The sequence below is a fragment of the Idiotropiscis lumnitzeri genome, chromosome 19 (genome assembly GCF_059441095.1).
Source record: "Idiotropiscis lumnitzeri isolate Australia: NSW breed Sydney's pygmy pipehorse chromosome 19, RoL_Ilum_1.0, whole genome shotgun sequence".
Taxonomy (NCBI): Eukaryota; Metazoa; Chordata; class Actinopteri; order Syngnathiformes; family Syngnathidae; genus Idiotropiscis; species Idiotropiscis lumnitzeri.
Window position 1 is genome coordinate 3,399,362 of NC_142409.1, and position 23,048 is coordinate 3,422,409.

Here is a 23,048-nt window from a genome sequence, read left to right on the forward strand (position 1 = left end):
CCGTTATGTTAATGCATTTGACTTAAAATCCCAGCTAGAGCTGTCCTGTGTAGAGTTTACACAATTTCCACATGTTTGCGTTAGTTATCTGCAGGTACCCCGGTTTCATCCTCCAACATTCCAAATACATTTTATGTTGATAAAAAATACTCAAATTTGTCTATGTGTGTGATTGAGAATGGATGTATGTGCCCTGGCTCAAAATCAACTTTGAATTGCCCGACATCACACTGTGAGTCTGAGACGTGGCTGACATTTTGGTTTTAGATGGAGTTAAATAACCAACAAATTAGGATAGATGGGATAAAATTTGTGTTGGAGCTCTTAAAAATATATTTTATTCATTCAGAAATGCAAATATATTTCTTTATACAGCCATGAATTAATGTTATGTCCCCATGTGGAATATTAGGAACGCTTACAAAGGTTCATTGTGGATCAGAACTTCAACCATCGACTCTTGATGTGTTGCCTGAGTGGTTGTGCAACATTTAATAAGTCCGTCACATGTCCTGGTCGCATGGTTATTTTGCCGTTCAAGATCATCATTTAGGACTGAACGACACACCACTTGTCCACCTTGCTGTTCCTCCACCTTGGATTTGGCTTCTCCACCACTTCCACTTGGTTGCGGCAATGCCGCACTGTCACAGATGACAAAAAAACTGTCAGGATGCCAAACAGATACACACCATAATATTTGCAGCACTATGTATTGAACACAACCAGGTGACAGTATTGCTCATCAAGCACCTTCTTGTTCCCTCTCCGTGACTAAAACAGATGGATTTTGCTTCTAAACTCATATTCGACAAACGCAATATTAATCAGAATGCCGTGTTTATACTAGTGAAGGTGCATAGAACATTTTATTACAAAGAATTTGGGGGGGTTGAAATCTCCTTTAAATATTTCACACTCACCAGAGATTATTTTAATAGATTAATGTGTGCACATTGCTACAGATTCATTTGTTTTTACACCGGCCAGATTCTGAAGGCCTTGAACAGATTACATTATTTTCATTTTTTTAATTCAGAAATCTGTTTTAAAATTAAAACAACAGCCTCACGAAAGACGGTGTTTGACTGTATACCCCCCCAGTGCATGCAATTGAGCCTTCTTTTTATTACCTGAGGTGAGAGGCTGGTGTCGTTCCTTCACAGTTACTTGTACATTTACACATTGAGCCATTCACCTGTGGTTCTGGTTCTGCTGAGCGTGTTCTTGCAATTTTCTGTAGCACAGTCAAATAATTAAAACTGGCTCTGAAGCGACCATCCAGTTTGTGTGCACATGAGGTTTTTCCAGACCTGAAACGTTGGTTCCCAATGGAGGGAGGCGACAGGGTTGTCTACGTGGTGGTCAATAGGGGGCAGTGTGGCATGCAGCTTGTTTAGTCGGAGTAGCAGCTCATCCACTAACATTTCAAACTCCTCCAGGTAGTAAGTCTAAAAACACAAAAGGTTGCGATTTGGGATCTTCTGAAAGATTAAGCAGCTTTTTTGTCACCTTGCTCTCCACAGCAGGCCTCGGCTGTCCTTCATGTCCAGTGAGCTCATGAAACCTCCGCTTGAGGTAGCCGCCTAATTCTGTCAAAGTGCACACTTCTGTCCAGCTTTGACGCCTTTTCCTACCCGATGAGGACACAAAGGCAATCATCTAAAAAATGGAAGATGCAAACATTGGAACACAGGAGTATTCTGGACCAATTGCTGCTTGTGAGGCACTTTTACCACAACAGCGCAGGACAGGCAGAGGCCTCGGAAGCTTAGGAACAAATTTCCGTAATGGAGGAGACCGCCAATGGCTTTGTGGTCCCAGCTGTTAAATAGCTGCGTGTGAATGGAACGTGCAACCAGCAACAGGATGAAACCTGACATCTACCAGAAGAATAGAAAAAAAAATAGACCTTCATTAGTTTTGCAATGGGGCAAAAAGAGAACAGGAGTTATTTCTTGATCAATTAGAAATTCACTTATTTAACCTTCCTCATAATATTCATATTAATTTTAAACCAGTTTAGGCATTTTTCATTGCATTTATTTATATATTTATCATTATTTCTTTTTTATTAAGCAGCAGGGCGAAATCACATTACTCTTGTTTTGTAGTGTCCATTTTAGCTGAATTTATCTAATCATATCTTAAATGTATCAAATCTGCCGGGAATTTGTGATTTAACGCGAATGGGTTTGTTATTGTTTGCTTGTGTTCATCTTCCTGCCTGCACTAACTGATATAAACTTTATCGCCCATGTTCTATGTGCACACTGATGATGTTTTATATTTATATATATATATATATATATATATATATAAAGAGAGAGAGAGAGAGAGAGATTTAATTGATTAGATATTGTTAATTAGGATTTACTATGTTCTATTTACACATCTACATTTTATAAAATGTAAACAGTATTGATGCTATATTTACTTCATTAGAAATTTTATCAGCAGTCTAATGTGGTAGAACATATTTTTTGTTAGTTGGTTTTATTGTTCAATTATATTATGTTTCCTCCTAATGTTTGTGTTGAAAGTAGCAGCATTATTCCAATGTGTACTTACAAGATTTGGGATCAAGCAGGCCAAGGGGACCGTCGACTTGTTCACCTTCAACATGATCGCACATTTTACGGTGAGAAGTAAGAGCAGAACGCCACACAGGGAGCGAATATCCTGAAAAATATCAGCAAATATCAGCAAAGTTCAGCACGCAAAAAATGATTGTGTTTCTCTGTTCATTTGTCAGTCTCTCACTTGTTCCCACGCATCCAGGATGCTGACATCCACATGTTCTATGCCGTTGTTCCTCTGCAACTGCTCCACAACCTCCATGGCCTCCACAGAGCGGTAGATGTCGTGATAATAGTACATGAAGATTACTATTTGGAGAGTTACCTGTAGATTCACATATGTTTTATTTCCACAAATTTCATGAGGTGGATTTGACTCTCAACTCATAGTGTGTGATTTGAACTCTTTTATATTCATTATATATATATATATATATATATATATTATATTTCATGCTTAATATTGTTAGAAACGCGTAAGTGTCGCAATTGCGATGAAAAGGCGCCAAAGTTTACTGCCCTACTGTTACACAGGTGACTCAATCGTAAGTTTGAATTCAATGCAGGTCAAAATAGAATCTTTGAGTGAGCTGACCTTTGAGAAAACATGCACAAAATGCGTTCTTGCACTTGAGGTTGGTTTGCTGTTAAACGCCATCTTTGAATAGGAAATTCTATGTAAGATCAGTTTTCGCAGGTGGGGAAAAAAAATTACGTGTGCGTTTTTTTTTGTTTGCTTCATAGCCCTTGGTAGTTGAAGAGTAGATCTTTTACATTCATTTGAGCACTAAAATATATTTAGGTACACTGGTTCAATAAACCGAAATATGCATACTTGTCCTGATCAAATTGGCATTTTTAGGCAAAACATCTGGTTAGCAGGTGTGCAGTTCTATGCCACCTACCAGTAGAAATGATAAAAAAAATTGTGCTGACCTCCATCGTAAATCCCTGATTTACAATATTTATTCAACCAAACACGCTTCTTTTTCATGCCATCGCTGCCCTGTGAAAACACGTGTCCATTTTTTCAGATTTTTTATTTTTACATGAAAACATTACAGACATCCCATTAACGTGAACAAGAAACTATATAAAATTGGACATTTGCGTTTTTGACAGGACCGCGACAATGTGTGGAAAGAAGCCAAGATTGAGCGCCGAGATTGAAATCCAGACTCTCAGAACTGACAAACAGACGTGCTAATCACTATTATTACAGCAGTGTGCAATACATATCCGAGTGTATCTTTGTCGTATTGTACGCAATGTGATGTAACACTTACGTGCAGCCAGTTGCATGGTGCTGCGCAGTATTCGATCGAGCCGTTCTGCCATGCAGTGCCTACTTGAATACTGAGATGCAGTAAAGATAAGCAGAAGAATAGCAGCTACATGCAAAACAAAAGTGGGAATGTTTTTAGAAGTTGTGTCATCAGATGTCCTGACTCTCTTGTTGTGATGTTTCTCATTACCTGGCATACAGTGACGACATAGTCCCAAACTCTAAGTGTGTGGTAAACCTTCACTGAGTGGGCAGCGGTTGAGGTCAACACGGTGCCGGTGGGGCTCTGCTCGGCGAGCAGGGTCACGGTGGTGAATAAGTCAGGTGCGGGGCTGTATATAGTGAACTGGACCTTTAGAACCACGCAGCCGTCACATTCCAGGGCCTTCAGTCTATAAGTGGCATCAGACCTAATGAAGAGAAGAAATCAGTGATGCGACGTCTAATATTGTGTACTGGATACTTACTTCGTGCGGCCGAGTTTAACTGGAGAGCTCTGTGCAAAGTCGCAGGCAAGGTGAGCACACCATGCAGCGATGATATCTGACGTTAGGCATGGGGATGAGCTTTTCTGAAATAATAAAAAAAAAATGGATGGAAGATGAATTAAAAAAAAGCCACACAAGGCTCATGAAAGCAACTAAAAGCTCATTAGTCGATGATGTCGAGTCGACTCCCAAATTATCCTTTCAGAAAAATTTGTCCGAGTTAATGAGAATCAGAATGATCTTTATTGTCATTGTCCTCAGTGTACAACGAAATTGTAGGGCTCGCCTCTCCAGTGCAATATAACAAATAATTTGATTAACTTAAAGATTAAATAATTAAATGGAAAATAAATGAGAAAAAAAATAAATTAATAAAAAGTTTGTAACGCTTAGAGAATCATCAACACATAAATGCGGGGGTTTTCGTATGACAAATAGTTTTGGGGTGTACAGACCAAAAAAAGATAAAAAGTGCGATGTAACAAAATGTTTTTGGTGTGTATCATAAACCTGCATAACAGTGGTCTTTAATAGAAAGTCTGTATTATGACTAAGTGATTTTTAATTTTTTGGGGGTATTTTTTGACTTACTCTGCAGAGTTGCGTCATCCACACGACTGGCTGCCCAGTCAAGATGTATGATCGCTGGGACACAGATACAAATGAGCAACGTTTATGTCATGTGACCAAATATGAATCAGTCAAAATTACAAATGCTTTCTTTTCTTTTCTTGTGCCACACATTCAAAGAAGTTGAGTCTGCTGTGTTGTAAATAAATAATATAAATAAATCAACCTTCATCGCAGCAGACGTATTCATATACAGTAAATTAAGCAGACTGCTCTGCATCCACTTCCGCCAGTCTTCATATTTCTGTATGGACATAAATGCAGGCTCCTGTCTCCCACTGTAATAAAGATCAAATAATTTCCATTTCTCTCGCGTCTTTGCAGGACAACATTGTCTGTGGATCGGTTTGTGTTAACTACCACGTAATCTGCTGTCTGACGCCTTTATTGAGGCGGTAGTGGTCACTGAATGAGCTGCTGTGGGTCATGCACAACATCAGGAGGAGCATGGAAACAAAGACACACAAATCCCTGAATGGCAGAGAGAATAGATTTTCATATTACAGAAAAATATCAAGAAAAATACACTTGATAAAGAATTTCATGAGCACCGATTAAAAGCACTGTCAGCAAATCATCCATCTCCATCAAGTACATTATGACACACTCACCTGAGGGTTTTGCGAATCAAAGCCTCGCGTCTTCTGCGAGCTCGAGTTGACCTCATTTCTGTAAAATTTGGTGGACGCACAAGACTGAGAAATCTCGCTCGCTGGCGCTGTCCAAGAAGCTGCAAGTCAGAAATGATATTGTCCTCATAGCGGAGGTGAGCTCACGGATTTACAATGACACTAAATGTTGTCATCACCTTTTTGAGGCCTGAGTATCTTTCTGATTCAAGAGCAGAACTGATCTGCTCTTCTGCTTGAAAAATGATTCTGGAGGGACGATGAAAGTCGGATCTATTTCTGGACCAAATGGAGACAATCACACTAACGGCAAGGATCTGCGGCAGAAGAGAGTCATTATTGGGAATGTATTATTCAGAAATGAAGTCAAATTTTTATTAGGAGGGGGAAATTATGTTGTACCGCAATTGGCTGGATTAGGAAGAAGCATAACGACAAGGAGATGACGAGAGAATGCAGCCATAGTTGCAGCTTGCTACTGCTGAATCTGACAAATAAAAAACAAAAAAAAAATCACTTACTGGACACTCCATTGAAGGGATACTTCACATATTTATGCCATTTGCAAAAGTTTCATAAATTGTCTATAATTAATTTGACCATTATTTTTCATGTATATTTAAGAACTCTAAAAAATTTAAAAATAACAGCAAGCCGTCATGTTCATTGAACATGTCACGAGACAATCGCCATGTGTGTCAACTTTGGACTGTCATTGTGCAGCCTCAATGACAATTTTTGTAAAAAAAATAAATAAAAATGTGGAATAAGATTTGGCTAGTGTGCACCTTGTTTGCTGTTTCTGGTCGACACCTTGGAAATGTTTGCACTGCATTCTGCCATTGTTTCTCTTTGTGTTCTCCTGATTGTGTGATTTGTTTTTATTGTCCATGCACACGTTACGTCTCGTTGGATGCAACATGGACGTTTAAAATATTCCCATAAAAGCATGTCAATATAGCGATGTATTTCTTAGCTCTTATGCTTTCCCCCCCCAAATTAAACATATTAATTAATTACTGACAATCAAGCCACACAAGTAAAATGAATGAATTCTTCCTTTAAATGTTCACTAGCTTAATGTAAGTGGCAAAAACTCCACAACTGCAGAGTGATAGTCTACAAAATAAAAAAATAAAAAATTCAACCCCTATTGCAAACACATACTGTATTATACTGTATTAAATTAAAAGATCGGATCCCTCTTCATACTCCTTTTTTAATTATTAATTAATTTTCTGGTCAACAATAATTTCACTTTGAACTCCCCTAAAAATCCATGCGTGTTAAAGGGGAAGTTGACCCCAATTTTAATTTAATTTTTTTTCCAAGAATACGTTCTAATGTACGGAAGAGGATTAGGGCCATGAATGAGAAAAAAAAAAGATTGGAAGGATTCTGACTTTAATCTCAGAATTCTGAGAATAAAGTCAGAATTCTCACTTTAAAGTCAGAATTCTGAGATTAAAGTCAGAATTCTGAGATTAAAGTCAGAATTCTGAGATTAAAGTCAGAATCCTTCCAATCTTTTTTTTTTTCTCATTCATGGCCCTAATCCTCTTCCGTACTAATGCAACATGGCATTCTTATTAATATTGTGTTTGTGGGATATGAGTTCCATTTTTAGCCATGTCAGGGGGCAGCCATTTTGTCACCTCTGTCGACTGAAAATGACATCCCAATTGCTCAAGGTTCAGGTAACAACCGATCACGGCTCACTTGCTCTCTGAATCGGAGATGTCAACAGATATTATTTTCACTCGACAGAAATTAGAAAATCGCCGCCCCATGAGATGGCTAAAATGGGTGGATTTTACTACTTAAATCAAATTGCACAAACACGATATGAATCAGAATGCTATGTTTAGACTAGTGAAGGCACATAGAACATATTGCGAAAATATTCCTTTGGGTTGACTTCCCCATTAAAGATCTTTGTAAGGACTGATAGCGACAATAACGAATATTGTTGAAAGAAAATGTAACACAAGTTACCGAAGGATACAGCCAGTTTAAATTGCAAATACCTGAGTCCCAACAGTGCAGTGAGAAGTAGACCAGCAACAGACAGGAGCAGACACAATGTCCAAGCCACATAGTAACACCACAACCAAGTTGGTCTCATTTTCTTCCATTTTAGCTCGTCTAAAACACAAAGATATCTTCGGTGTTCAAACCAGGCTGCCTGGTGAAAGCTGCCTGCCTCACTTCCATCCTTAGAAAGGCTTCCGTCTTGCGGGCCCATCTGCTTCTGAATAACTTCTGTCTGGAGTTCACTGTCCTTTAGGATCGGCTTCTCCGCATTCTGGAATAAAAATGTAAATGGATTTGTAGATGAAAGAAAAAATATCATGAGTTAAACACAAGCTTTTGGAGACCTGATACTAACCTGGTACTTTTTCTTGAAGGCGTCCGAGTTGTCTAATGCTAAGACATCAATGAAGAAACAAGGATAAGTGGAGACTACCTGTAATGCAGTGCTTCTCAAATATTTTCTGTTACGCCCCTCTGAACCAGAAGAAAATGATTTACGCCCCTACCCCACCATCCACTCTCCGCCGCAACTATAAAATAATAGCATTTGTCTATAAAATAGTGAGAGATTCACCTCTGCATGACATTGTATCCTTGTTAACATAAAGAAAACAAAAAGAGATATAATTCAACTTACAAGAAAAAACTTATCAACAGTCTGAAAAAGAAAATATTTGAAGTGAAGAACAATTTGACAGCCTTATTGCATATTTGCTTCTGAAAATAAAATTAAACAAAATCAATCAATAAATAATAAATTCAAACTGATTTCAGCAACATTAACTCAGGAGTACAATATCTAAGACACTTTAACCTACAAAACAAAAATGAAGAAAACCATTTGTGCTGATTTTTTTTTTTTATCAAAATGAGGAAGCCAAGATTAATGGCTACAATGACTACTACTGGAGTGCAATTACAGACTATTGTTGTACCGCGGAAAAAAAGCATGTGCCCAGGGTCACACGTACCCCGCTCAGCATTGCAACAATCTGATAAACTTCACCCTTACAAGTGGTAGTCTGTGTTCTTTCCTCTTCCATCATCAGCTTCGCTCCATGCAGTCGAAACAGGAATGTTATGAGTGTTGCCATGGGCAACGTCACCGCTACACTTAATACTCCGGTTGTCAGAGACACAGCTGATAGAGCAGAAATGCCCACCTCAAAATGTAGCTGGAAGAAGGAAATTTGGCATTATATATCTGAAAACTCTCCCAAAATGTTTTTGTTTGTTTCTTTTAACTCACCACTTCATCCATTTGAGATATGATTAGTGCATTGACACAAGCGTACCCCGCAAATAGCAGCAGGCACACGCAAAGTCTTTGTGTACGTGTGAACGAGTAAGGCCGAGGGCAGCTGTACACCGACATCCACATGTGGAAGTCAGCCAGGTAGTCAATCAGCATTAGACGCCACATCTGCAAATAAAGAGTTTGATTTTACTCGTAAGGAGTTTGATTTTAATGGTATCTATTTAAGGGGGTACCTGAGCCAGTCCTATTCCACGAGTACAAACGCGTAGCATTCTCTCCACTTGGCCATCACTTTTGCTCACTGACAACCAACACTGGCTCACAAAGAGCCACGTCTGCTCCTCCATGTTAGTTTGCTCCAGCTGTAGTCACATCATTAAAAATTGTTACCAGGGATAACATAAACAACACAACAGGAGGGCCTTACCTTGGATACTTCCACTAATTTCAGGAATAAATGTGGCGACGGTCCTGAGTTGTCATGCCAGATGTGGACCCCCCACACTGAACCCAAGCTATCCGCTGCACTGTGATGTCATTGGAAGTGTTATGTTCACATCATGTAATTGCAATTTCAAGTTTGTGTCCTGTTTGAAAGTGATATTTTAATATGCTTGGCTGGAACCTGAGTATAAAGGTGTCTTGTGAGTTCCTCTGGAACAGAGTGCTTCCTGGGACGTGTAGTTCTCTTGTCGGTGAGATGCCATCAGTGCCATACAGTGCAATGTAAACCTGGCAAACACGTGATTGGAATGTTGAAATTGCACTCCTGTAGAGAAGTATAGAATCTAGTGCTGTCAAGTGATTAATTTTTTTAACTAATTAATCACAAACAATTCCATGATTAATTACGATTAATCAGATTTCAACTATAGTTTTTGTGAATCTTGTAACAGATATTTACTTGAATAACATCTTGGAATTTATGCAAACTCACTTAATATTAAGTATATATAATTAAAAGGCTGTTCTAATAGCTTTCTTTGATTCTTGAATATGATCTAAACGGATGAATCTTTACAGGCATTTTTCTGAGAAGCGTTTCTGAAAAGCACCCCACTCCAGCAGTGTTGCTTTGCAAGGCCCAGTGGTAATTTGAGCAGGGAGTTTTGTTCTGAGATGAAGTCCTGAAGATGTGCAGCTAATATGGTACAATATTTGCAAAGTGTGCAAATTATTTCTGAAGTAAAATCAAACTGAGTTAACTGAATTAAGATATTTAAATTAGTTAAAAAAATCTGATTAATCCCCAGAATTAACGCTTTAATTTTGACAGCCCATATAAAAACTTGCCTGCTGGCCTTGTGAAGTGATTGATTATATTTTTTTTCAGTGGAAAACAGCTGTTATAAAGCTGTGGTCCCCAACTAATGGTCCGCGGGCCACTTTGGAAAACAAACCTTGCAGTTGGCTCATGTCAAGATGCATATTATACTGGTAATATTAAACACTCAAGCTAGCAAAATGAGTATCGATAGCACATATGAAACGCGCTTGTCAAACAATAATAATAATAATAATAATAATAATAATAATAAATTATTACGGTATAAATTATTGTGATTATGATTATTATTATTATTATTATCCATCCATCGATTATCCATACCGCTTCTCCTCACTAGGGTCGCGGGGGCGCTGGAGCCCATCCCAGCTATCTTCGGGCAGTAGGCGGGGGACACCCTGAACTGGTTGCCAGCCAATCGCAGGGCACACAGAGACGAACAACCAGCCACGCTCACACTCATACCTAGGGGCAATTTAGAGTACCATGCATGTTTTTGGAATGTGGGAGGAAACCGGAGTACCTGGAGGAAACCCACGCAGGCACGGGGAGAACATGCAATCTCCATACAGGATGGCCGGAGCTGAGATTGAACCCACAACCGATGCTGTCTCTCACTGTGAGGCCATCGTGCCGATTACTATTATTATTATTATTGTTATTATTATTATTATTATACATTCAATTTGCATGCGCCTTTCAAGACCCTCAAGGACACTGTACATCAGTAAAAGTAATTAAAACCAAACTGTTCAAAGTAAGAACAATTAGAAAATAAAAAAAATAAATAATAAATAATAATAAAAAATAAAAATGTGGCCACTACCCATTCAACTGCCCTTCAGTATCAAAGATGGCATTACCTTTGCACTCAATCTGTAAGCAGAGCAAAGTCCAGTGTGGATGGTAACAGCATAGAGATGCTCATCCTGTTGACAGTTGTCATTAAGGTAGTGGACTTGTCGATTCTGACCGGAGATGATGTCTGCTCTCCTGCATCCCACCAATGCTGGCGCAAACAGACACGCACACAGCAACAGGACAACTAGGACAGTCACATCAGTGGGCTTACTGAAAAGATGAAGGATACAAATAATGACAAATGCATGCATTCTATACTCAAAACAAATTACATTTGATTATATATTCTTTTGGACACGTGCAAGAAGGTCACCTGAGGAAGCGGTCCAGGTCAGCTTCTTCATAGATACTCTGAATCTGCTTTTGCACTACAGTTAGCGCCCTCATGTGCTGACAACTGGGACAGACACAAAACGGCAATTGAGGCAGCTCCTTAACACATTTCAGTGTCTAAACAGAAATAGCTTTTCAAATACCTGCAGTTGACAGCATTGGTTCTGTCTGCTCGGTGTGTGCTGCAGCCCAGCTGCGTCCAAGCTCCCTTTCGGCGGTCGAAGGACACGCATTGGCTGCTGTCCACTGCCAGAGTGTAACTGATTTGGCTGCTCAGATGCTTGTGTCTGATTGGCTTACCAAAGTCACCATCTAATAACGCCAGGTAGCCAACCCCGGGAGCTAGATTTGAATTCCCAATCAGTTTAATCCGCCGTAATTTGACAGATGAAAATTGAAGGGTTGAAGAAAAACCTACAATTGAGATAGGATGGTGGCAGCGTGATGCGAGTGGTGTTGCTGTCCCAGATGTGAATCTTACGCAAGTGATGCATGCTGGGAGCCGGTTTAGCAAACATCCTGCCACAACAAAGATCCGATCATCATTCAAGATGCAAAAGATAGCAACGCAACAATATTATACCTGAAGAGAAGCATGATGGGAAATGGCCGGTTTGGTGGCGGCGTCAAAGCCACACTCAGCTGGATGGCCTTCTGTAAATGCTCCCGCGTTATGTTGAAGCTGTGGTAGTTGATGCGGTTTCGCAGGAGGACATACGCATATGCGGATTCCTTCTATAAAACATGTGGTCACATCAGCAAATGAACTCAACATGCACAACAAGCATTAGTGTTCGTACCAATGTAAGTAGTTGAAATCAATCTATATGTTGTTGTTTTACGATAATATTCTGTCGACTTTCATGATTGCCTATTGTATCCCGCGTCTGGCGGAATCTGGAATTAATCAAAGACTATCATTAGAACGATTGCCTTTTTATTAAATCTCTTAAAAGTAATTCCATCTATTCTTGTCATTCGCATGATTTAATCAATTTTCAGCCCTCAACCTTTACATTGAATAAACAGTTATGACCCATCGAACATTGGGTGATATGACAATCTATAAAATTAATTAAAATGTTTACTCCGGCTCAATATGAACAAATCCGTATGGCCCTACTAAGGACTGTTAAATAGCTAGATCAATAACAATTGCAACTGATTCATAGAGATGAATCTGCTTTAAAAATGGTGTCGTCAAATTATTAATTCTTAATTCTTTGTGGTTACTCATTAAGGTTAAATAAGCGGCGCGGACCGGATTGGCACCAAAAAAAACTAAAGGCAGTTATTTAACCGAGAGGAATATATCTCGACCCCGACTTGAAGAAGCTCCCGTCCTCTTGCGAGACAGCCTTGGCGCTGACTGGCGAGAGTTAAAGGGGACTTCCAACCCATTGAACGGAGAGGCGGTCAGAACTTTAACCCGATTTGTCCTGCGGATAAACTAAATCTGACAATACTCTGGGAAGATTTTATAACGTCAGCTTTTTAGTTTAAAAAAAATAGAGTAAAAATCAAGCAAACTTGTTACAAATATACCACATACTTTATCTCGTCTTGGTTTCATCTCCACTATAATTGGCTGGACAAGCGATCGAAATGAGACTTTTCGCCTCGTGCTGCATTTATACAGAGTCAAGTCAACCACCGGTACGCTTATCTGCAAAACAGCAAAATCGAATGAGAAAGTTGTATTTCTTCAATCAGTAAGCGTTGAGTATATCGCCCCGCTTTGCGCACCCTGCCGGGAAAGGCGGCCAACGTCCAAGGTGAGTGTTTGAGTTCAGCAATAAGGCTGAACACACATTCTCCTCGGACAGAATAAATCAGGAGTGCAGGTGTGTAAAAGGTTGCAGAATCACTCCTGATGACTGACACGGATGAGTTCTGCTGTGCCATAAAAAGAGAAATGAGGCTGCTCCTGACCATGTGCTCTTTGATTTCGTTCAACAAGGTGTGTTGCTAAAACAAAAACAGAACAGCAACACTTGATAACCAGAAGGTAAATAACATAAGCCATGTTGAAATGTGACTTCTCACCAGGATCAAGCCAGAAGCAGTCTGTAAAATATTTTCCACAAGATGTGTTCTACTTGTTGGCAAGTCATCACTGGATGAATCGCTGATGACCTTTCCTGGTTTCAAACCATCTTGTGGGTCGGATGGCATATCGCGTGCAACATCCACAATGTTCGATGTTTCGACTGTGACATCACGAGCAGCCTCCAGGCTGTACGATAACACGGTGACCAGCGTGTTAAGTGTCGTCTGATCCAGTTGGTACCGCTTTGGCGCACTGGGCTGGGAAAACTGCTCTGAGATGGCCTTCACGTGAGTAACCGCTCGCCTGACACTCGCTAAAGTCACCTAAGAAGAATATTACTGGATGTCAAGTGCAGCTTTTTATTCGTGTTTTGGGGAGAAAAACTTTAACTTACCTGACTTGCAACTTGTAAAAGATCTCTGAGAAGGCCTATGTTGTCGACCATTGAATCCTGGAGTCAAATAACATGTTAGAATGCTTTAAAAAATGGAACAAAAGATTTTAAAAGTCTCATGCCACCCCAAAAAAAGTTGTGCAAGTAAAATGTACAATTTTGCGTGCGTACCTGGTCACTACTTTCCAGCTTGCACATAGTGTAGATGAGCACACTACGCATATGACTCTGAGTGTGATGGTCTGCTTGGCCGTCCAAGCTGAGTCTATTCAGGATGTCGGACAACAGACTGACGTAGTTGCAAATCTCTGCCCGGTTCCCAAGCAGAATCAATGCCGAGAGATTCTTCAGCCCTGATTGGGACCTGCAAACAGAAAGGCAAAATCAAGCTGAGCAAAGTCAGAGGATTTTAAAAAAAATGTTAAAATGTTGAACCTAGTACTGCTTACAACACCACATCAGGATTGGGGGAGGAAACATCTCTGAAGAAGCTAGGTCGGACTTGGATGGTTACAGGGCAAACTTTGGTGGAAGATCCGTACATGCTGCTTCTGATTTTTGTGTAGACAGTTACTATAACAATAAAAGTAATAAACCAGTCAGGCACTTGCGTGATTGTCAATCACATGTGGCCCTTGATCAATTTGATTGCATGAGTTACCGTTATAGTCATCAGTGGGGTGTCCGGATGGAAGGCTGAAGTAGTACTGGAAGTTCATCCCTTGGTATAACATCCTGGGAGGTCGACTCCCGACACTGAAGCTGTACTCATACAGTAAATCCTTCAAAACACACACACGCCACAAAAAAACTGTATAAAACTCACATTCACTGAAGAAATGTCATCAAGATTTGAAACGGATCTTGACTTTGTATTCTTGACGAAACAACAACGAGAGCCCGACGATAGGAGCGAAGCAATTTATATTGTGATAGTGGAACAGGTTTTTTTTTACCTCTCTCCCCGAGGTGCAGAAGATGCCAAACTGCGTGAACAACTCCACCCCCTTGCTTGGTTGCACTTGGCATGTCATTCCTTTCGGAATGGGCTTTGTTCTCAAGAATAGTTGCGTGCGTCCCAAAAGACTACTTTGAGATTCTTTGTTTTAGAGAAAACCAAAAACAGTACATAGCGGTCAGCATCGAGTTATTTTAGGAAAATTGTCCGTGATGAATGAACTTACTGGCGATGACCTCCAGCATGTACATGTTACCCGGCTTTAGACTAAAAGGTTTGACGCTGAGCAAAGCGGAGGAAAGTCCTGCAAAATTGAGGCAGCATTATGATCAACAAAAACCGAGGCAATGAGAAGACATTTTTTGTGTGTCGTGTACCCGTGTAAGTGTAGGACGCAAACAGCCCCGCGCCTATTGGGTCTCGAGGGAGGTCGATCAAAGTTTGCTTCCGATTGACCTGCCTGGGCCTCGAATCCAACAGATTACTTCCCTCTGAGTCATGTGACACTGGTTTGAATGACGGATCATCTCCTGGACTCAAGGTCTGAACATCCACGCCTAAAAGCAAGGAAGGTAGACATGTACATTCTGATGACATCATCGGAACAAAGAAGTGAAAGTAGTGATTCTCATTGTTAGAGAATATTATATTGCGGTTGTTGTTTGCACTGGTGCGTGGTGGTGATTCTAAATTAATGCAGCAACCAAAATGTTATACTGGAAATCGTGTACCTATTGGTCTCCCGGCTGAGATTCCCGAATCTCCCTCCTCAGCAATTTGCAAGGGAATATCGTAATCTGTATAAAAGCAGAGGCTTCAACACACATAGGCACATTTGACAAATGATGACGTACGCAAGGAACGCGGTGGCGCCTTGTGGCAGCGCCTGGTGGATACGTTACCTTGTTCATCTATCACGTCTGCACTATCCCAGTCTGCAGAAGAGTCAGAATCAGTAGGAAGCTTGCTTCCAATTTCTCGCTTATCCAAATGGACATGACCATCATCACCGGCAGTGGAGTACATAGATTCCAGAAGGCCCAACTGCGTTCGCGGATGATAAGGGGGCTCCTTTCCTAGCCGTAAGAGGATTATCTGTTAATAATTCATACAAAAAAAAAATGTCTCGACCATTATGAGTCCCAAATAAAATTTCATGATTGGCATAATATATTCTGAAGACGCTTTTTTTTCTATTTCTTAATATACATTTTACATTAAGACTATCGCGAATGTTTTTCATGCATGGGACTGGTAAAGCATGGGAAACATTCAAACACTCTTTCACGATCTCTCATTCCTTCTCTCTCTCTCTCTCTCCCTCCCTCTCTCTCTCTCTCCCTCCCTCTCTCTCTCTCTCTCTCTCCCTCCCCCTCCCTCTCTCTCTCTCTCTCTCTGATTACCAATTAGATCCGATTTTTGAGCAGCCTTACCTGATCCTGCAGGGTCAGTGTTGGTTGGAGAAGCCCTGTTCACATGTTCTGCCAAACCTGTGTGAGAAGTAGAAATGTTTTTGTTTTTAAGTTTTGATCACTTTGGAATCAGTGTTGATTTATGTTTTACGCACCGGAGATGGGCTCATTAGGGATGAAAGCACCGAACAGGTTAGCAGGGTAGGAAGCATTTGGAGGATGTTGATAAAGACGTGAGGGCGTCGTTGATACTGTTTCTTTGATGGTGGATGGGGCACTGAGGTCAACCGTATAACAATATGGGACTAGAAAAGAACACAATAACAACAAAGGCAACAGAGAGACAAGCAACCATTTACCATCACTGAGTGGGAACTGACAGATGCTGCCTGCACTGAAGTCAGGCGAACCACCAGTGACTCCCACGAGAGCCAAAATTGGGAAAATACCCCACATATGATAAACATGATTTACCTTCTACCACAGATTTGGAGGAAGCATTAACCAAGTGCAAAGTCCAGGTGTACTGGATTTGGTTTGGGGGAACGTCACAGTCTTCACACATGGCTTTGAGTGAGATAGACTGATCCCAGTTTACGTGGTCTCCTTCACATTCAAGACATGACACTGCTAGCCGCCTGAAATGGAAATATTCAGAGAATAGCTACAACTGGCGTCGAGGTCAAATAGTAACAGGCCACATCAATCAGCTGTATCAGCATTTTCTTTTTAGAATATGACATTTTTTGTCATTTGTGCCAATGGGAATCGTGCTTTTCTCGTACCCGACGACATCTGGCGTTAATGTGAGAAAAGCTTCTGTCGAAGCAGACAGCTCTCCACTGTGGACGGTAAGTGTGAAATGAAACTGGTCAAAATGTTGTTTGAGGAAGCTCATGGGAAAGGTGAGTACAGCAGAGTATGTATCAACATGGCGGTTGAAGCAGGAACTCTTGATGGAGCTGACTGGTTCACACATCCATTTGACGCTAAAAATAAAATAACATTTTAATTCACTCAGAAATAAGTCAAGGCCTGTCAATTTCTATGATACATTTTCAAAAGGCTGCCGAGTTCCTCCACCTAAATGGATCCATAGGGAAGTCAGGATTGTAGGAACGCCGTCCATCCAGTGTTACCATGGTGATGTTTCTGTTGTTAATGAAGATGTTGGTGCCGCCCTGGATTAAAGCCACAGGAGGGCTGGGAATCACTTGAACTCTCACGCTGTAGTTACTGTACACCACACTGCCAACTATCTTGACCTGCAGAACAGCAGTTATGACACAAGAACATGAAACGAAACAATTTCACCATTCCACTTTCTCTCTAATCCTTACCTGGGAGTCAGAACATAACCTCATAGCAGTAACAAAAAAAAACAAAACAAATTAAATCCTGGGTGTGAACAAGAGACATTGCCTTCTGCAACTCACCCTGGCCATGGCGGTGTAGGTGTCATAATGCAGGAGATGTCCTGGCAGGACGAGGCTCTGCTTGTGAACATCTGGAACCGGCAAAATGTGGCCTGCAGCATTAAACAACGTCCATGTGTAACTGAGGCCCCTCAATATGTCACATTCAATGTCCGCCTCGTAGGACACCCCCAGATTGATGATGTTGTGTCTTCGCACCTGATAGAATAAACATCTCCTTAAAAGGTTGTTGCGCAATAAGGCAAGTCAAGCTTTACCTGCAGTTTGAGAGGGCCCATGTTCTTGACAGGGGGAGGCCGGCACGGATGGTCTAAGACAAAGATGACGCTGCGTAGGGAAGCAAAGCTAACCCGGTTGGACACAGTCACTTCTATCAGGAACTCTCCAGTCCTACAACCAGAAACATATCAGCACATCCTGTGTATTTGATGTTCAAGGTCAGATGAACACCATCCACATTTTAATTTAAAACTTTCTTCACCTGAGGAACACGTGCTGTTCAATGCTTTGTCCCACCCTTCTTGTCCCATCGCCAAAACTCCACAGGAAGGTGACATTGGTGCCGGAATTGACTCTGCAACTCACCGTGGTCGTCTGGTTCCGTAGAACAAAGGCCTGGTGGAACAGCTTGTTGAGCTTAACAGCTCTTTGGACTTGTAAGGACAACACTCTGGAGATGATGGAGGTGCGACCATCCGACATCACCACTGTTACATTGTACCTAAATAAGAAAAACATTCATTTAAACATATTTGTTGCAAATACGTCATTTTTGTCTACTATATGCATGTATGACAAATAGTTTGTGTTTTTTTTTAGTGTATGTAAGCCACACCCACTAAATAAATTAAAAAAAGGTTATTCAGCAAAATGTTTTGTCACATGTATATTTAAATGCTGGTTTTATTTTTTTAGCACATTTACATCAATAATTATAAAATTAAGTAACACCGATTCATGTTGTTGATAGTTTCTATTAGGAATGTCAATAAGACTTTTTTTCAAACTAATACCAGTATGAGGACTCAACTCTTGTGTATTCTCCGAAACCGCCACCAAGTAACTGATACCGCTAGTACTTTTGCATGATACATAAAATTTCGATTAAACCAAGGACAGATCATTTGAAAGAAAGACATTTTATATTTCACATATACCTTCCAGGAGTGTGATATCTTTTGGTGACATTCCTGCTGCTGGTTCGAGCTGTTGTGAAGTCTCCAAAATTCCAGAAAAACTCGAAAGGCTCAAGCACATCGGTCACAGCTAAGAAGGCCACATCCGTATTAGTGGGATAGGTTTGACTTGCTGTATAAACGCTCACAGCTAAAAAGACAAACAAATCATGAAGTGTGAAGTAAGACCTTTGGGATTGTTTTTAAATAAAATTTACAAATATAATCTATGGGGGTCTCTCCTTACTTTTGTCAATCATGTTGAGAGTGCTGACTGGGACTGACGGACGCAAAACCACCTGTAATTAGACAAATCAACATTTCTATGTGTTATGTCTTTGTCAGTGTGTTAAAAGTCACATCTAATTTCAAGTCATTTGTTTTTTTTTCATTCATTTGAAGGTAGAGTGTGCAATGATTGAGAAAAATAATTTTCGTCATATATGTTAAATATATTTGCATGTGCTAACAGTAAAACGGTATATTATAAATATGTTCTTGCAAAACCATCCCTGGCTAGCCTCATCTTATGCCTCTAATTTATTTTTTAATTATCAATTCTTAACTTGTCGTAGTGTGACGAAAACTAGCCTAATTAGAGACTATACATTAGAAACAGAAGTCACGACCGAAGGATGCATCAATTATTTGTTCACATGCATCACCACTCACAACAGAAGGAATTGGAAAGCTCTTTACTTCATGTCAGGTAATATAAAGATGTTGCTGGAGGTGCAGACGATGGTTTTAATAGTTTTCACATTTGAAAAAAATCATCAAACCGGTAGCATTTCATTTTTGGCAATACTCTATGAAAGGCGTGGGCAAACTCCGGCCCGGGAGTCACATGCGGCCCGTTAAATCTTTTAATCCGGCCCGCCGAACTTGAAAAAAATTAAATGAATAAACCTTGTTAATGATTTATTTTCTAAATACTGTGGTTTTTCAAAGACGTATATTTTGTTGTAATGCTTTTGTTCATTTTCATTTAAAATGAAATGTATTTTTTTTCTCCGATGAGGTGAGGTTACCAAAATCAAATCTTACTAGCAACTTCAAGACTGCAACGTCTACATGCTACAATTGCTAGAGAAATGAAAACAGGAAATGGTGCATTTTTGTTTCCAGCCTACCAGACACTTCATTAGGTACACATTCTAGTCCATATCCTGTAGAAAATCAAAAATTGTGCCATAAAAAAAGTAAAAAGATGAGTTTTGATAGGCAATCTGAGAGGAATTATTTTTAACAATGACTTTTGGTGTTTAGCAGTGGTGAGCAGCTGTATTATTATTTTTTGTAAAAGCAGATTTTTTTTTTTTCATAAATTGTGCTGGTCTACCTAATGATCAACGAGCGACAACAAATACAAAGTAAAACGTGCATTAACCATTGAGTCAATCCATGTGAATAATTTCTTCTGCTGAGCTCAGTTACGCTCCAAGTTTATCATTTTAGACAAAACTAACGCAATGAGTGAAATGAAGCATACTCACAACGTTGATTATCTTCTGTGTCCATCCACATTCATTCAAAGCATTCACTGATGCAGTGTGAACACCTTTGATTAGGACAGTCTGGAGTACAGAGAGTTATATATTACTTTACTTTTTACGATCATGCACTGACTAAATTCTTCCTCAACAGAACGAAACATTCATTCAAATAAGCAAACGAAAAAAGAAAGACCCCACACATGCATTTACACATGTATAACCCCTTTAATTGTGAAGCGTACGCTCACATACCAGACTTCTATTCAGGCCCTCCCAAGTCCTCTCGACCCCCACCTCCTTGTCCTCCTTCCTGTGACTAAACAACCAGCACAACTGTGCTGCCGGCCCGTCAACCACGTACGCCCGCAGTGTGATGGGATCCCCCACATAGGAAGGCTGCGCCGTCTCGCTTTGGGAGCTCGTCTGTGGGAGGGGGGTCCCGTGAGGCGAAGGGATCTCCAACGGCGCCAGGACGCAGAGGCTCAGGGGGGAGGAATGCCTGGAAATAGGGTTGGAAAATGTCGCCTCTAAAAAAAAACATGACAGAAAAAAAAGGAAACTTTTAAAAAGAAGTTATTAGACATGTTTTTTTTGTGCTGATTTCATGTTTGATTGATGCTTCCAAAATCCATTTATGGGAAACTGCAACGTTACCATCATCTGACACGTTGACCTGCTGTGAACTTTGACCTTCTAAAGTCCCACAGAGGAACTTCACAGTGATGTAACTGGGTCCAGCCAGTTCCAACATCTCTGAAAAAAAAAACACACGCGCACAAAGCAATCGCCGTTAAAATAAAAATAATAGCAATACTTTAAAATTTGTGCTCGTCCCATCAACAGACTTATTTACAGTACATTAAAAAATAGAAACAAGTACACTTTTGAAAATTAACCTTAGAAATTTACGATCTCTAATAAATCTGTACTTATTTTTTACAGATGAATATGTTTTTATATTTGTAATCAGGGCCAATATGATACCAATTATTGGTAGTCAAGGGGGCCAATAATTAATATTTGAAGCAAGTATTCGTTTGCGGTATAAGTGAAAATTCCAACGAGAAATTTTTGAGCAACACAAACTCCCAACACATGACTTTTCAGATTTGCAAACCTGAAATTAACCTTTTGTTTTCAATCCCAGAAATAGACAACTTGGTTTAAAAATGCTACCAAATGCGCAGAGAGCTTAACATTTAATGAAAATCTCAACAAATAGATACCTCACGAAAGTTTTCGACACTAAATGAAGTTTTAGAAAATGTCAATGTCTTTGAAATGTTAATCTTACACTTATCACTCATGCTTATAATTATGTTAAGTTCAAAAACAAAAGAATGCATTCTCAGGGCAACTACCGGCCAGCAGGTCACCAGTGTCAGATGTCAGCAGAGAGCGAATTTATTGCTTACTGGCTGTTTGATTTTAGTAATAATTAATGTTGAAATGTTTCATGTTTTACATGAGGCCCAAAGCAACAATATTCACTGTACATTATGATACACGGTTAGGATATTATTTTCAAACTGAATTTTCCAAAAATACGACAGTTTATTTTTTACACTCCAAGTGTTATATTTAAATACAGTAAAAAGTGCTCAACAGAAATAAAGAATGCATTTGAAGATTGCTTCGGACAATAATCCCATTTGGTTTTCATTTTTTAATAAAAGATACATTGCATTTTCAAAATAGATCGAATTATATTTTTTATTAATAAGAAAAAAAAAAAAAACAGTTTCTCCAACATGAAACCTCCTCCAAAAATCTAAACCACCAATCTTGATTTCTTTTTACACACAAGAGCATTTTAAATAGCCTCTCACCTGTGTCCTGGCCAGGGCGTCCCACCAATTTCCCGCAAAAATCCAGAACAAAGGTCTTCCCGGCTTGCAATTTCTCTAGAGGGGTCGACACATTCACGTGGCGCAAAAGAGGTCCTTCTGTCCTGTAAAGTGCCAAATTTCCCACCCTTGTCCCAAACGGATGTTTAAGGAAAGAAGTAAAACACCGAAACAATGCTAAAGAACTAGAAGATAAAAGCAAAGTACATTTAAAAATAATCCCCACCTTTGTCTTCTATGTTCTCCTCTGACCTCTTGTGAACCTCCATTAGCGGAAATGTTGAAGCATGCTGATAGTCTCACGCCTTGTAACTGATGTCTGCGGTAACACCACTGTGTTGTTAATGCTGCAACACTGACCCTTATTCAAAAAGAAAAAAAAGAAAGAGTTGTACCAATGTCATGTTTACAACTTGTGAGATAATTATTCTATTTGCATAAAATGAATCTCTAATTTTCAAATAACTGTCAGTGACATTTTAAGGGTATTAAGTAAGATTTAAAACAGGCGTGGGGAACCTATGACCTGAGGGTCATGTATGGCTGTTTCAACCGGCCTGTCTTGAATTCTAAACACAAATAAAACGTCAGAGGACTAAATTTAACACAATCTTGCTCATGAGCTACAATGATAGAAATAGTTTCAAAAAATAGCAGGGTCTTTGTGGGACTAAATAATTTAAAAAAAAATCTTTTCATAATCCTTTTTAACTTTTTTCTCTCACCCCTCATTAAGGCAGAAGTCCCAGCAAGATACGTCAAGGTCATCACGGACACGCCTGACGGGTTGAAGCAGGCCGCTGGTGTCCTCGCATCCCAACAGCCACCATGAAGAGTCCCCCAGGGAGGCTTCTGCTGTAGACAAGCAGAGAAGAAGAGAGCAGGTCAATGCGGCCAT

The 23,048-nt window shown here is 39.9% G+C and overlaps 1 protein-coding gene across 1 annotated transcript; it reads right to left on the reverse strand.

Annotated features, from left to right (window-relative positions):
- Positions 1 to 418: 418 nt before the first annotated feature.
- On the reverse strand, positions 419 to 23,048 carry pkd1l1 (polycystin 1 like 1, transient receptor potential channel interacting). The gene is made up of 55 exons (XM_088283569.1): positions 22,876 to 23,048; positions 22,377 to 22,511; positions 22,133 to 22,278; positions 20,901 to 21,056; positions 20,556 to 20,830; positions 19,055 to 19,106; positions 18,790 to 18,958; positions 18,114 to 18,353; positions 17,890 to 18,022; positions 17,633 to 17,830; positions 17,280 to 17,461; positions 16,982 to 17,185; positions 16,671 to 16,834; positions 16,430 to 16,501; positions 16,223 to 16,274; positions 15,687 to 15,799; positions 15,516 to 15,581; positions 15,162 to 15,341; positions 15,011 to 15,088; positions 14,783 to 14,925; positions 14,488 to 14,608; positions 14,276 to 14,399; positions 13,998 to 14,190; positions 13,827 to 13,883; positions 13,429 to 13,755; positions 13,129 to 13,350; positions 12,935 to 13,048; positions 11,966 to 12,117; positions 11,801 to 11,901; positions 11,526 to 11,724; positions 11,363 to 11,446; positions 11,052 to 11,259; positions 9,529 to 9,635; positions 9,331 to 9,430; positions 9,137 to 9,265; positions 8,895 to 9,068; positions 8,638 to 8,820; positions 8,001 to 8,027; positions 7,639 to 7,916; positions 6,014 to 6,098; positions 5,791 to 5,928; positions 5,594 to 5,712; positions 5,343 to 5,453; positions 5,138 to 5,260; positions 4,944 to 5,001; positions 4,332 to 4,435; positions 4,055 to 4,274; positions 3,866 to 3,970; positions 2,764 to 2,904; positions 2,572 to 2,682; positions 1,737 to 1,883; positions 1,513 to 1,662; positions 1,314 to 1,451; positions 1,134 to 1,237; positions 419 to 644 (listed from the first exon to the last, which is right to left on the reverse strand). The coding sequence occupies exons 1-55, from the start codon at positions 23,046 to 23,048 to the stop codon at positions 419 to 421; spliced, it is 7,911 nt and encodes a 2,636-aa protein (XP_088139695.1).

Excerpts from the sequence above, each read along its gene's own strand:
- pkd1l1 (XM_088283569.1), bottom strand. The coding sequence starts at position 23,048 with ATGGCCGCATTGACCTGCTCTCTTCTTCTCTGCTTGTCTACAGCAGAA. Across the intron at positions 5,929-6,013 it reads TCCTAATCCAGCCAATTGCG|ATCCTTGCCGTTAGTGTGAT; the intron begins GTACAACATAAT and ends CTTCTGCCGCAG. Across the intron at positions 4,275-4,331 it reads GTTAAACTCGGCCGCACGAA|GTCTGATGCCACTTATAGAC; the intron begins GTAAGTATCCAG and ends TCTCTTCATTAG.